A 12,758-nucleotide genomic window follows, 5' to 3' on the forward strand; every position below is an offset into this window, starting at 1 on the left:
TCCCTTTACGCACCCCCAACCCGACGCAGACACAATAACATTCCTGGACCCTGAACGCTCCTCCATATTTGGCGGAGAGGCTTTGTTTATAAAGAGAACCCTTGGTGAAAGCCCCTATAGGTCACCCTTCTATCTCAAGGTAAGGCACAGAGACAATAGCTTACAAATCAGACTACACTTTGACACCAAAGCAGTACCTGTGTTGGTGTGGACTGCAGTCATCAATTTCCATTACTTATTCCCTCAGGACCATCACACCTCAGTCTCCTTGGTAGGGATTGGAAAGGTAAGACCATCTGAAAAATTCAAATGTGTTTGATTTAAAGACATTGAATTTGATGATGCGGGAAAAGAAAACAATATTCGATAAATCAACAAATGCAAAGCTGGCTCTATATTAGCGTTCTTTTTATCCTAGCTTTAGATACATGCTCAACAGTTGAATTTCAATTAAGATTATTTTCTGTAGACAAGGTGAAAAATGGGTGACGCTGCCATGAAAGAGTTTGGCGCAGCAGCCCCATACCTGAGGAAGTCGGACAGGGAGCGTCTGGAGGCCCAGACCCGTCCCTTCGACATGAAGAAGGAGTGCTTCGTCCCCGATACTGAAGAGGAGTATGTGAAGGCTTCCATCGTCAGCCGTGAGGGGGACAAAGTCACTGCTGAGACTGAAAAGGGGAAGGTCAGTGAGCTGGCAGGCGCAGCTGCCCTGGATGCAACTGGTTCCCTAACTAAGACACAACAATGCAAGAGGCGATTCAGAAATATTTGTCCTTTAGTCATACATAGCAGAAAAAGTAGAAAGACCAATGATGCTCCTTTCTGTAGTGAATTACCACAAATAGCACGTGTAATTTTTGAAAGTAGCTGAAATTCTGCAGGGTTAACAGTGTAATAACAATGACTATTTCCATTTTCAGACTGTAACAGTGAAGGAGTGCGACGTACACCCTCAGAACCCGCCAAAGTTTGATAAAATTGAAGACATGGCGATGTTCACCTTCCTCCATGAACCTGCTGTGCTGTTTAACCTCAAAGAGCGTTATGCAGCATGGATGATCTATGTGAGTTAAAAACTTTGAAACATTATGAGTCCAATGTTGTACCCCTCTTCTATAGTACAAGTACATGATACATTCACATATAAATGGCTAAAAATTATTGTATCTTTTAAAAACTATTTGTTTTCTTTTTTCATTCTCACAGACCTACTCTGGGCTCTTCTGTGTGACTGTCAACCCCTACAAGTGGCTGCCAGTCTACAACCAAGAGGTGGTTGTTGCTTATAGAGGAAAGAAGAGAAGTGAAGCTCCTCCTCATATCTTCTCCATCTCTGATAATGCCTACCAGTACATGCTGACTGGTAATTTACCTTCAGTTATCAAATTTTCACAGAAAGTTGAAGACTAGAAATGCTGAGGAGTCCTAGAATCCATTTAAGTGATCCTTTCTTCTCTTTTCCAGACAGAGAAAATCAGTCAATTCTCATCACGTAAGCTATATTTTCATGCCTTAATATGAGTATATGATTTAAGAATTATATAATGCTATGAAAATTTTACCAAGTGGCATCCATAGATTGTGTAAGTGAAGTGGATGAGTCACCATGACTTTACTCATTGATTTGTTGACTAATGTTTGAAAGTCTTAAATTTTGCATGTTGGTCGTTGCCATGTTGCTTTTTGGAGCCAGAAGTAACAATACTGCATGAGAGCATGCCGAAAATACACATAGCTATGCTTTAAATGTATGAACCCATCAGCTATCATCTGAGGTCGATACATTTCCAGAGATTCAGTGCAGCGAGCAGATATCTAGGCCAAGACTTCTTCCTTATAAAGCTAAACCATCATCAAACTATAGCCAATAGATTCCGAGACTGTATTTCGACCAATGAATTCCATCTCTTTTGCTCTCCACATAGACTGTTTACCTGGCATTCTTACTTGATTGGTCGAACTGTTATGACTACAAATGGAAACTAGAATGCTTCCCATACCAAAAATCTTGTAATTGCTGCCTGCAGATATCTGGTTATTTATGGGGAGTACTATGCCTCTATCCCGGTTGACAGTTTCCTGTAGACTGACAAGGTACAAATTAGCCAAGCCCTAAAGCATTTCCTGTTATATTGTCTATTTTACTTTTCTGACCATGAATTACTAAATGAACCAAATGCTGTATTGAAGAAGACTTGAAATTAGTGTATGAGGCCATGATCTCATTAGGTAAATGTTTACTGGGAATCTGAATCAAGAGAGAAAAAGGGTCACTTTTGCATAGACTTAAACACAGCTGCACTTAGTTTGGGGAAAAGTTGGAATTGCCCCCTGCTGGCCATTAGAAAGAATGCAGATTTATGGCACTTCCATATTGGCTTCACTTTTCAGACGTGCTACGTCCACTTCTAAATAGTATCTATTGTGGCATCTTGCAGCCTTTCATAAAATGCTGTATTATTCATTGGTTTTATGAGTTTTGTTGATATGCTCCAGTTAATCCCAGTGATATATGTATTATTTTAAATGGTATAACATAAGGGAACACGTGCATATTAATGCTTAAGTGAACTAGAAAAGCTAAATATGAGCAAGAAAATCAAATAACTGATTTAATTGCAAGGAACTTCATAACTATGAACAAAACTCAGTATGCATTCTTATGGAAAGGTTTAAAGTCATGTGATTTAGTTAGAAGCAAACCCTTGAAGCTGTCACTACTTTTTTTTATCTGCATCAGGCCAATACAAAGCGATGATAGCTATTTAAAAAAAAACAAACATGTCACCTATTTATCAAAACAATTCAATTTGTGTCTTCAGTGGAGAATCCGGTGCTGGGAAAACTGTCAACACTAAGAGAGTCATCCAGTACTTTGCCAGCATTGCAGCAGGAGGCGGGAAGAAGGAGGGAGGCTCTGAGAAAAAGGTTATAATGCGCAAATGACAGAATATTTATTATTTTCTTTAGTGTTTGACTATTTGAACAAATGTTGCACTCCTGTTGTCTTTCAGGGTACTCTGGAGGATCAAATCATTCAGGCTAACCCAGCTTTAGAGGCTTTTGGTAATGCCAAGACCATCAGGAATGACAACTCCTCCAGATTTGTAAGTTTCTGTCCGCAATAAAATACCCCTTTGTACCTCATTTATTTTAATATTTTTGTTGTTGTCATCATGAATTTTAGGGCAAATTCATTCGAATTCACTTTGCAGCCAGTGGGAAGCTGGCCTCAGCTGATATTGAGACATGTAAGCAGTCTTTTCTCGGTATTTTGCACATTCATATAGTCACAATGATCCCACCACTTACATGATGCAAATGTCTTTACAGATCTGCTGGAAAAGTCCCGTGTCACCTTTCAACTGAAGGCTGAGAGAGATTACCACATTTTCTATCAGATTTTGTCTCAGAAGAAACCTGAGCTGCTTGGTAAATGAAAACTGATCTTTGGACCAGTAACAACTACTTGTTGTAATGTCACTGTATCTCTAGAATACAAAATGTCACATTTTTCTTTTGCTTTTTAGAGATGTTGCTCATCACCAACAACCCCTATGACTACGCCTTCATCTCCCAAGGAGAGACGACTGTAGCCTCCATCAATGATGCTGAAGAACTGATGGCCACTGATGTGAGTAGGGATGAACCCAAATGTCTTTTCATAAAACAGCCCAAATAGTTAAAGTTAATTAATAAGGGTTGTTGAGAAAGCTGGTAAATTTATTGGTATTGCTTTTGCATATTATTTCGCATCTAGCTGTTTTTTACTGGATAATGAAGCTTATTGTCACCTAACCCAATATTACTGTGTCCTTAATCTTAATAAACAGATAGCTGAATATGTATGCAGCATCTGTAGGCAACAGTAAAAGATTCTGTTATCGGAAGTCTTCTGGTTTTTGTATGTAGTCTAAGTAGTAGGCTTGGGCGTTCTCTGTCCTTTAATACCTTCCTGGAAATCCACCAGAGTTTACAGTACATAATGGTATCAGTGCGTGGCACAACATCACCCCCCCATCTCCCACCAACCAGTGAGTATGATACTGTCCACAAACTCTTATTTTCACTAAAATAAATACATTTTACATTTGGATAATGCCAAGAAAGGTTATATTGTTACATCTAACTTTCCTTACTAAACACAGAAGAACAACTGCACACCTTCTTAATTCATGTTTCTCTCTTTTACTGACAAAAGACTAGCTTATTGCCCTGTTAACTTAGCATAGAGAACACTTGATTCAAACTTGACTCAAAAAAAATAACCAAAACCATCTTGGTTATTCTTGTTAGTTGTTTATTTATTCCACTTTTTTCAACAATCACCACCTCTGGTTTGGTCGAAATAATCCCTTAATTTACAGAGTGAGATGTGAAATAAGCTTTTTTTTTTCACAGTCTCTCTGCGCTCACTCTACTGTTGTGGGCACGACACGGGCCGTGTGGTTCGGCTGTTTACAGTCTTGTAATCTTCTCTTCAACCACTGCTGTTAACTCAGCTTACTGTTGCAACACACTGACCTCTGGTGGCACGTGATTTACACTACATACAAAGCATTTTCATTAAAGTCTCTGAAATTAATAGAAAGATAAGGGTCTATATTTTTTATGATATTGGAATTCTAAATAGCCTGGTATACCGTGGTATACCAGGTATACCATGATCCACCCAAACCTACCAAGTAGTATGGACTAGTCACTTTTGAGCGTCAGGTAAAAAGTCTGTGTGGAGAGGCTGAACACACTGGCCAAAATGCAGACTTGGAACCCCTTGGCTGTCATCTGACAAAAAGTTAGTTTTATAGTAGGTATTTTATTTTCTTATATGCAGTCATCTGCAGATTTCAATTTCAATTTTTAGAGATTAAACTCAATGACTGGTGCACAGGAGAAGAAGTTTTAGCTGGGATATCTGCTGGCTATACCGGATCTCCAGAAATATCGGCCATAGCCCCCAGAGGCTTTCAGTAGTCAGGCAAAACGCAGATGGCTTCCAAGTCTGCTTGTTCCTCAGTGAGCACAAAAATGATTTGAATCTGGATGTCTGATGTCAGTTTCAGCTATTACTCTTATCCTATGGATCTCTGTCATACTATTGCATACCCTGATAATATGCGAAAGGTAAATTTACATGTATTGCCCCTCTTCTCATTTAGGAAGCCTTTGATGTGCTGGGATTCACTCAAGAAGAAAAGAATGGCATTTACAAGCTGACTGGTGCCATCATGCATCATGGCAATATGAAGTTCAAGAACAAGCAGCGTGAGGAGCAGGCTGAGGCTGATGGCACTGAAGGTGGGAGAGGTTCTTTAAAGCCCTGAGACCTGATAAACAGGATATAAAACAGGAGATTTTACATTTATATGTGCTTTCTCAGATGCTGACAAAGTTGCATATCTGATGGGCCTGAACTCTGCTGACCTCATCAAAGGTCTGTGTCACCCAAGAGTCAAAGTAGGAAATGAGTGGGTCACCAAGGGACAAAATGTCCAGCAGGTAAGAATGAAACACAAGCGGTGTATATATTGCAAAGAGTTCCTGAAAGCATAACAGCAGAATGAGGAAACACTGAGTGCACAAATTGGACGATTTATTGTAATGTTTAAAAGGTTGGATTTTTCTTTTAGGTGTACTATGCTATTGGTGCACTGTCTAAATCAGTGTATGAGAAGATGTTTCTGTGGATGGTGGTGAGAATTAACCAATCCCTGGACACCAAGCAGCCCCGTCAGTACTTCATTGGTGTACTGGATATTGCTGGATTTGAGATCTTTGATGTGAGATTCTTCTATTTAAGTTTATGTAATGTATATCGCATGGACTAATTAATTTATTCAACTCCACCTTTTTCAATTTAGTGCTGGCAAAAATAGTATAACAATGACAAAAATGTCACTTTTCATTACAGTTCAACACCTTTGAGCAGCTGTGCATCAACTTCACAAATGAAAAACTGCAACAGTTTTTCAACCACCACATGTTTGTGCTGGAGCAGGAAGAGTACAAGAAAGAGGGCATTGAATGGACTTTCATAGATTTTGGCATGGACTTGCAGGCCTGCATTGACCTGATTGAAAAGGTGAGAGGCTGGATTATCGACAGTTCAATAAACATAAAGACTGGTTGAAAATATTGTGATTTTTCACCATTTGTATATGTGTCCCCTCAGCCCATGGGTATCATGTCCATCCTTGAAGAGGAGTGCATGTTCCCCAAAGCCTCTGATGCAACCTTTAAAGCTAAGCTTTATGACAACCACCTGGGCAAATCAAATAACTTCCAGAAGCCCAGAATTGTCAAAGGAAAACCAGAGGCCCATTTTGCCCTGATGCATTATGCTGGAACTGTTGATTATAATATCAACAACTGGCTGGTAAAGAACAAGGATCCTCTGAATGAGACTGTGGTTGGACTCTACCAGAAGTCTACTCTCAAGCTGTTATCTTTCCTTTTCTTAAATTATGCTGGAGCTGATTCAGGTAGGAACAAACTGAACATATACTGACCTCAACTGGGGATTTCAATGTATTATCAAATTAATCACAGTGAGACAGGCAATATTGAATAATTTATGCCTATGTCTGTTAATGTAAGCCTAATGAATTGTACACTGGTTTATTAGACAGTGGAAAGGGCGGCAAAGGAGGAAGCAAGAAGAAGGGTTCATCCTTCCAGACAGTGTCTGCCTTGCACAGGGTTTGTAAAAAGTTGCAAATGGTTATGGATTGTTAAATTATATTTTGTATGATGCAGTGTTCCTCAACAGTCAACATGTATTAATGTATGCCTCTTCATATTAACAGGAGAACCTGAACAAGCTGATGACCAACTTGAGGTCTACTCACCCTCACTTTGTGCGCTGCATCATCCCCAATGAGACCAAGACTCCTGGGGCCATGGAGAACCCCCTGGTGATGCACCAGCTGCGCTGTAACGGTGTGCTGGAAGGCATCAGGATCTGCAGAAAGGGCTTCCCCAACAGGATCCTCTATGGAGATTTCAAACAAAGGTATCATTTGATAAGTCGAATGTTGTCACATGCTAAATAATTCTCAAAGGAAATGTTAATATTCTTTCCAATCTCTTTCCAGATATCGCATCCTAAATCCTGCTGCCATCCCTGAGGGTCAGTTTATTGACAGCAAAAAAGGAGCTGAGAAACTTCTTGGGTCTCTGGATATTGACCACAATCAATACAAGTTTGGACACACCAAGGTAATTCACATAAGAGAAAAAGTTCTGTTCATGTCTTACAAATGCTCTATAGTAAACTGCAGAATGATGGTGAATGCAAATACTGGTAACACTGTAGCAATAGTAAAAGGAGAATAGTCAAGAAGAGTCTTAACACAGTCAACAACTTATATAGCAATCTTCAAATTAAATCAAACTTTATTTATAGAGCACTTTTCATTCATTTAATGTAGCACAAAATGCTATACAAGTAAAAAACATAAAATAAAATAAAATTAAAAAAAAACATCTTATCTGAACTAATATTGGCAACAATAAGCTACTGGTTATTCTGGACCAAATCTTGTACCTTTCAAAATCCTCAGGTGCGTTGCATTGAGCAAGGGATCATTTAGGTTCACTTTACATTTATAGGAGGAACAAGGCATTAATTCTTCTTTCAAGTTATACAGTCCTTTTGCTTTAAAGTCCTTGTGCTTAACACCAACTGGATATAAACACGCTCCTTAAGGTGTTCTTCAAGGCTGGTCTTCTTGGGCAACTGGAGGAGATGAGGGATGACCGTTTGTCACTAATCATAACTGGAATCCAAGCAAGAGCAAGAGGTCTGCTGGCAAGAGTGGAATTCCAGAAGATTGTTGAAAGGAGGTCAGATGAATCAGGAATTTAAAACTAATTGAAGCCAAGTAAATTATGTTTTATCCTAAAGATTTTGTTTCATGTACATGGTAGTAATAATTTTGGCGTGTCTTTGACAGAGATGCACTCTTGGTGATCCAGTGGAACATCCGTGCCTTCATGGGGGTCAAGAATTGGCCCTGGATGAAGCTGTACTTCAAGATCAAACCTCTGTTGAGATCTGCTGAGGCAGAAAAGGAGATGGCCAACATGAAGGAAGAATTCCTGAAGCTGAAAGAGGCTTATGCCAAATCAGAAGCTCGGAGGAAGGAACTAGAGGAGAAAATGGTTTCTCTTCTTCAAGAGAAGAATGACCTGCAGCTCCATGTCCAGGCTGTAAGTCTAATGACATCATTCTTAATATTTTGATGGTAAATGGCAACATAGCCATACAGTAGCATATGAATTAGATTAAATTATTTATACTTTATATTCCTCATGTAAATCGCAACTTATTTTATGTTAACATATTTATCAAATTATTGACCATGTCATTTTAGGAGCAAGATAATCTTGCAGATGCAGAGGAAAGATGTGAGGGGCTGATCAAAAACAAAATTCAACTGGAAGCAAAAGCCAAAGAGCTGACAGAAAGACTGGAGGATGAGGAGGAGATGAATGCTGAACTGACTGCTAAGAAGAGGAAGCTGGAGGATGAATGCTCTGAGCTGAAGAAAGACATTGACGACTTGGAATTAACTCTGGCTAAAGTGGAGAAAGAGAAGCATGCCACTGAGAACAAGGTATGACAATTACTCCACTATTTCAAATTCCTGAAACTGAACAAGTCCCGTATTTCTAAACTTTTCAATACTTATTACAAATTTCCCAGGTGAAAAACCTGGTTGAAGAGATGGCTGCTCTGGATGAAATCATTGCTAAGTTGACCAAGGAAAAGAAAGCCTTACAGGAAGCTCATCAGCAAACGCTGGATGATCTGCAGAGTGAAGAAGACAAAGCCAACACTCTGACAAAGGCCAAGGCTAAGCTGGAGCAGCAAGTGGATGATGTGAGAATTCTTCTACTTACTGTTGCAAACTTAAAATGTTTAGTCCAATTATATACTGCATAAAAGAGAAAGTAGTTTGACTTTGTCATGATCTTGCCCAGCTTGAAGGTTCATTGGAACAAGAGAAGAAGATTCGGATGGACCTTGAGAGAGCTAAGAGGAAATTAGAGGGGGACCTGAAATTAACCCAAGAGAGCCTAATGGACCTGGAAAATGACAAGCAGCAACTTGAAGAGCAGCTGAAAAAGTAAATAACATAATTTTACTGTATTTACAGTGTGTCGTTATCTCATACCGTACACAAAAGCTGTACAGATACAGGGAGAACAGATGACCACTTATTCTAACTACTGTATTTTGCCACAGGAAAGATTTTGAAGTCAATCAGCTCAACAATAAAATTGAGGATGAGCAGGCCATCACAATTCAGCTTCAAAAGAAACTGAAGGAGCTCCAGGTAAAGGATGATCAATGTGTAAAGGTTCACACTTGGTAAAACACTCAAGAGCACGTCGCAACTAAAAAATGCTGCCTTTTTTAGGCCCGCATTGAGGAGCTGGAGGAAGAGCTGGAGGCAGAGCGAGCTGCCCGAGCCAAAGTGGAGAAGCAGAGAGCAGACTTGGCCAGAGAGCTGGAGGAGATCAGTGAGAGGCTGGAGGAGGCTGGTGGAGCAACATCTGCCCAGATTGAGATGAACAAGAAGAGGGAGGCTGAGTTCCTGAAACTCCGCAGAGACCTTGAAGAGGCCACTCTGCAGCATGAAGCCACTGCTGCCACACTCAGGAAGAAACAAGCTGACAGTGTTGCTGATCTGGGAGAGCAGATTGACAACCTGCAAAGAGTCAAGCAGAAACTGGAGAAGGAGAAGAGTGAGCTCAGATTGGAGCTGGATGACGTTGTCTCCAATATGGAACATATTGTGAAGACAAAGGTTGGCTAAACTGACAGCTAATTTCTTGCTAATGTTGATGAAACAGAAGTATGGGTTTGTGTGGTATGATAGCAATGTTTGCATTGTTTATTTTGAATCTAGACGAATCTAGAGAAGACATGCAGGACTATGGAAGATCAGATGAATGAATACAAGACCAAGTTTGAAGAGGCGCAACGCTGCATCAATGACTTCAATATGCAAAGAGCTAAACTTCAAACTGAAAATGGTACATATTTTTTTGAATAATTAATAAATGATACAGTATTTGATAGCTATTGATAACAAATTTCTTGTATACCCCCCCAAATTTTAAAATCATTGACCCAGCTGGCCACCAACTTTGTCAGAGAGGGATACTTGGTTGAACTTAGGTTGTCACATCAGGTTACCAAAATTCAATGTCAGGACAGGGTCAAATGCCAACATCAATTTGACACAGAATGGTGACAGATGCTGATGATTTTTTGTTGATTTGAGTTTTGTTGTTAAGTAACCAAAATCCAGTGTCTTCCAACCATCTCATGCCAAAAGTCATTTAGTTTAAAGGTATGGAGATCAAATCCTAACTTCTTCAAATGTCGTAATGTTGATCTCTACACTAAACTGTCAATATTTCAAATGTCATTAGACATTTAACCAACATTTAATGTCTGTGTGATTTGAGAAACCATTGTCAAATTGAGGTTCAGTGCCAGCTGGGAATACTAGGAAAACCAGACAACATTTCTTATTAAGTTAACTTCTTTGTGAACTTCTTTCACAATGTCTCTTGGGGAAACTTAAAATAATATTATGCATTTGCCAATATTAGGTGAGCTCTCAAGGCAGCTGGAGGAGAAGGATTCTCTGGTATCTCAACTGACAAGAGGGAAAATGTCCTACACCCAACAGGTTGAAGACCTCAAGCGACAACTGGAAGAAGAGACAAAGGTGAGATGAAGTTTCAGTGCATAGCAACATCACATGACAGGTTATTGCTAACTAAAATGTATTACAGTGATACTCATTCATATCATTTTGTTTCCACAGGCAAAGAATGCTTTAGCCCATGCAGTGCAGTCTTCTCGTCATGACTGTGACCTTCTCAGGGAGCAGTATGAGGAGGAGCAGGAGGCCAAGGCTGAATTGCAGCGTGGCATGTCCAAGGCCAACTCAGAGGTGGCTCAGTGGAGAACTAAGTACGAAACTGATGCCATCCAGAGAACTGAGGAACTGGAGGAGGCCAAGTAAGAAAGTTTGAGATCCAAGCTCATGATATGACATGTAATTCCTCAAAACACATTTTTCCTCGTCTAGCAGATCAGCTTTTTGTTTGTATTATGTTCCTACTAAAATGTAAGACGAACAAAAAGTTTGTCTGTTAGATGACAGAGCAGCCATTCATGTTGGTTGACCTTTTCAAATAATTTATTTAACGAGCGCAAATGCAGAAAAATTAATATATTTACATGATCCATTTCTAAAGGAAGAAGCTGGCTCAGCGTCTGCAGGAGGCTGAGGAGGCTGTTGAAGCAGTGAACGCTAAATGTTCATCTCTGGAAAAGACCAAACACAGGCTGCAGAATGAGATTGAAGATCTCATGGTGGATGTGGAGAGGTCTAATGCTGCTGCTGCTGCTCTGGACAAGAAGCAAAGAAACTTTGACAAGGTGAAATACTACCAAGTATTGATGAGCACCAAAAGCATGAATTGCCGGTGTTGCCTCCGAAATTTTATATCAACAGAAACACCAAGGATTAACATTCAGTTTGACCTTTTACCTTACTATTTACAGTAGTGTCAGACTTCATCTTTACATACAATCACCTCTTGGCACTGCCCAGTACAACTCAGCCCAGTTGCCAGAAGAAAGTGCTGTCATTGTATGTTTCTGCGAAACAGGGATACATTATATTTGTACGTTTCATACGTATCATATCAGCATTTCTAAAGGTACACAGTGTATGAGTTAACATTTAGGCAAGATAGTTGACATGCTGCAGGCCACTGTTCAAGACCATTAAAAAACAGCAACCAGTGGCCACGTTTCCAACTTCTTTTGTACTATCAAACATGGTGATTTTAAGCCAAAACATGATCTTTTCTGAATCATAATATCATAATTATAATATAAGGTATTTGTGCCTTGACCTAACAACATGTGAAAGGTAAACTTTCAATGTATCTACTACAAAATAATGTACAAATGTAATGTGGTTTGCTGAAACATAAAATGCCAACATTTTTTCATGGCAACTGGGTTGCACAACTGCAGGATACCATCAGGGCAATTTCACTCAAGCAGTGGTTAAGTCCATTGCTCAAAGGAACCTTGATTGGGGTTGTTACAGCTGTGTGTAAAATTAGAAAAAGTCAAACTTTGGTGTCCCAAAGTGGTAAAATCTTAAAAAAACACTATAGTATATACTGAGATAAATGGGCAAAATCATTTCACAAATTTTCCTTACTTTTCCACAACTCACGTCATCTTTAAAAGATGCAAACAGTGGTTTCAAGTGAAGAGAACAACTCTCTATCAGTCTTAATATGTTTAAAAGTTACAGAGAATTTGTTTAGAGTAAGGATATGTTCTCCCCTTTGGAGTGCTCTTATCAATAATGGGAGATTTTTTAATGCAAGGAGAACTCGGCTTTTCTCCAGGCAACTGGCACATGCGTTTATTGCTGGCTTGGTTATCCTTTGCAGGTCCTGTCTGAGTGGAAGCAGAAATACGAAGAGTCCCAGTGTGAGTTGGAAAGCTCTCAGAAAGAGGCCAGGGCTCTGAGCACTGAGCTCTTCAAACTGAAGAACTCTTATGAGGAGTCTCTGGATCATCTAGAGACCATAAAGAGAGAGAATAAGAACCTACAGGGTAATGTCTACTGCCATGATTTGTGTCCAAGTTTCTGTAGACATAATTTATAAATCAGACTGTAGAGCCATCTTAATCACACTTGACA

At 39.6% G+C, this 12,758-nt stretch overlaps 1 protein-coding gene across 1 annotated transcript in view; it reads left to right on the forward strand.

Annotated features, from left to right (window-relative positions):
• Positions 1-12,758, forward strand: part of LOC121951960 (myosin-7-like) — a 16,854-nt gene continuing 4,096 nt past the window's right edge. Inside the window, exons 1-31 of the mRNA XM_088086077.1 lie at positions 1-139; positions 248-286; positions 470-682; positions 921-1,064; positions 1,207-1,363; positions 1,465-1,492; positions 2,823-2,928; positions 3,015-3,107; positions 3,188-3,251; positions 3,334-3,432; positions 3,531-3,634; positions 5,160-5,298; positions 5,381-5,499; positions 5,631-5,780; positions 5,912-6,082; positions 6,173-6,482; positions 6,626-6,699; positions 6,807-7,012; positions 7,095-7,218; positions 7,709-7,845; positions 7,956-8,211; positions 8,376-8,618; positions 8,708-8,884; positions 8,986-9,131; positions 9,251-9,341; positions 9,426-9,815; positions 9,918-10,044; positions 10,630-10,748; positions 10,848-11,044; positions 11,284-11,467; positions 12,505-12,670. Coding sequence (XP_087942203.1) covers positions 482-682; positions 921-1,064; positions 1,207-1,363; positions 1,465-1,492; positions 2,823-2,928; positions 3,015-3,107; positions 3,188-3,251; positions 3,334-3,432; positions 3,531-3,634; positions 5,160-5,298; positions 5,381-5,499; positions 5,631-5,780; positions 5,912-6,082; positions 6,173-6,482; positions 6,626-6,699; positions 6,807-7,012; positions 7,095-7,218; positions 7,709-7,845; positions 7,956-8,211; positions 8,376-8,618; positions 8,708-8,884; positions 8,986-9,131; positions 9,251-9,341; positions 9,426-9,815; positions 9,918-10,044; positions 10,630-10,748; positions 10,848-11,044; positions 11,284-11,467; positions 12,505-12,670 — 4,522 coding nt within the window. The 5' untranslated portion in view covers positions 1-139; positions 248-286; positions 470-481. The remainder of the gene's footprint in view (positions 140-247; positions 287-469; positions 683-920; positions 1,065-1,206; positions 1,364-1,464; positions 1,493-2,822; positions 2,929-3,014; positions 3,108-3,187; positions 3,252-3,333; positions 3,433-3,530; positions 3,635-5,159; positions 5,299-5,380; positions 5,500-5,630; positions 5,781-5,911; positions 6,083-6,172; positions 6,483-6,625; positions 6,700-6,806; positions 7,013-7,094; positions 7,219-7,708; positions 7,846-7,955; positions 8,212-8,375; positions 8,619-8,707; positions 8,885-8,985; positions 9,132-9,250; positions 9,342-9,425; positions 9,816-9,917; positions 10,045-10,629; positions 10,749-10,847; positions 11,045-11,283; positions 11,468-12,504; positions 12,671-12,758) is intronic.

Source organism: Plectropomus leopardus, chromosome 12, assembly GCF_026936395.1.
Source record: "Plectropomus leopardus strain MGB_pleo_1.0 chromosome 12, ASM2693639v1, whole genome shotgun sequence".
NCBI classification, from domain to species: Eukaryota; Metazoa; Chordata; class Actinopteri; order Perciformes; family Serranidae; genus Plectropomus; species Plectropomus leopardus.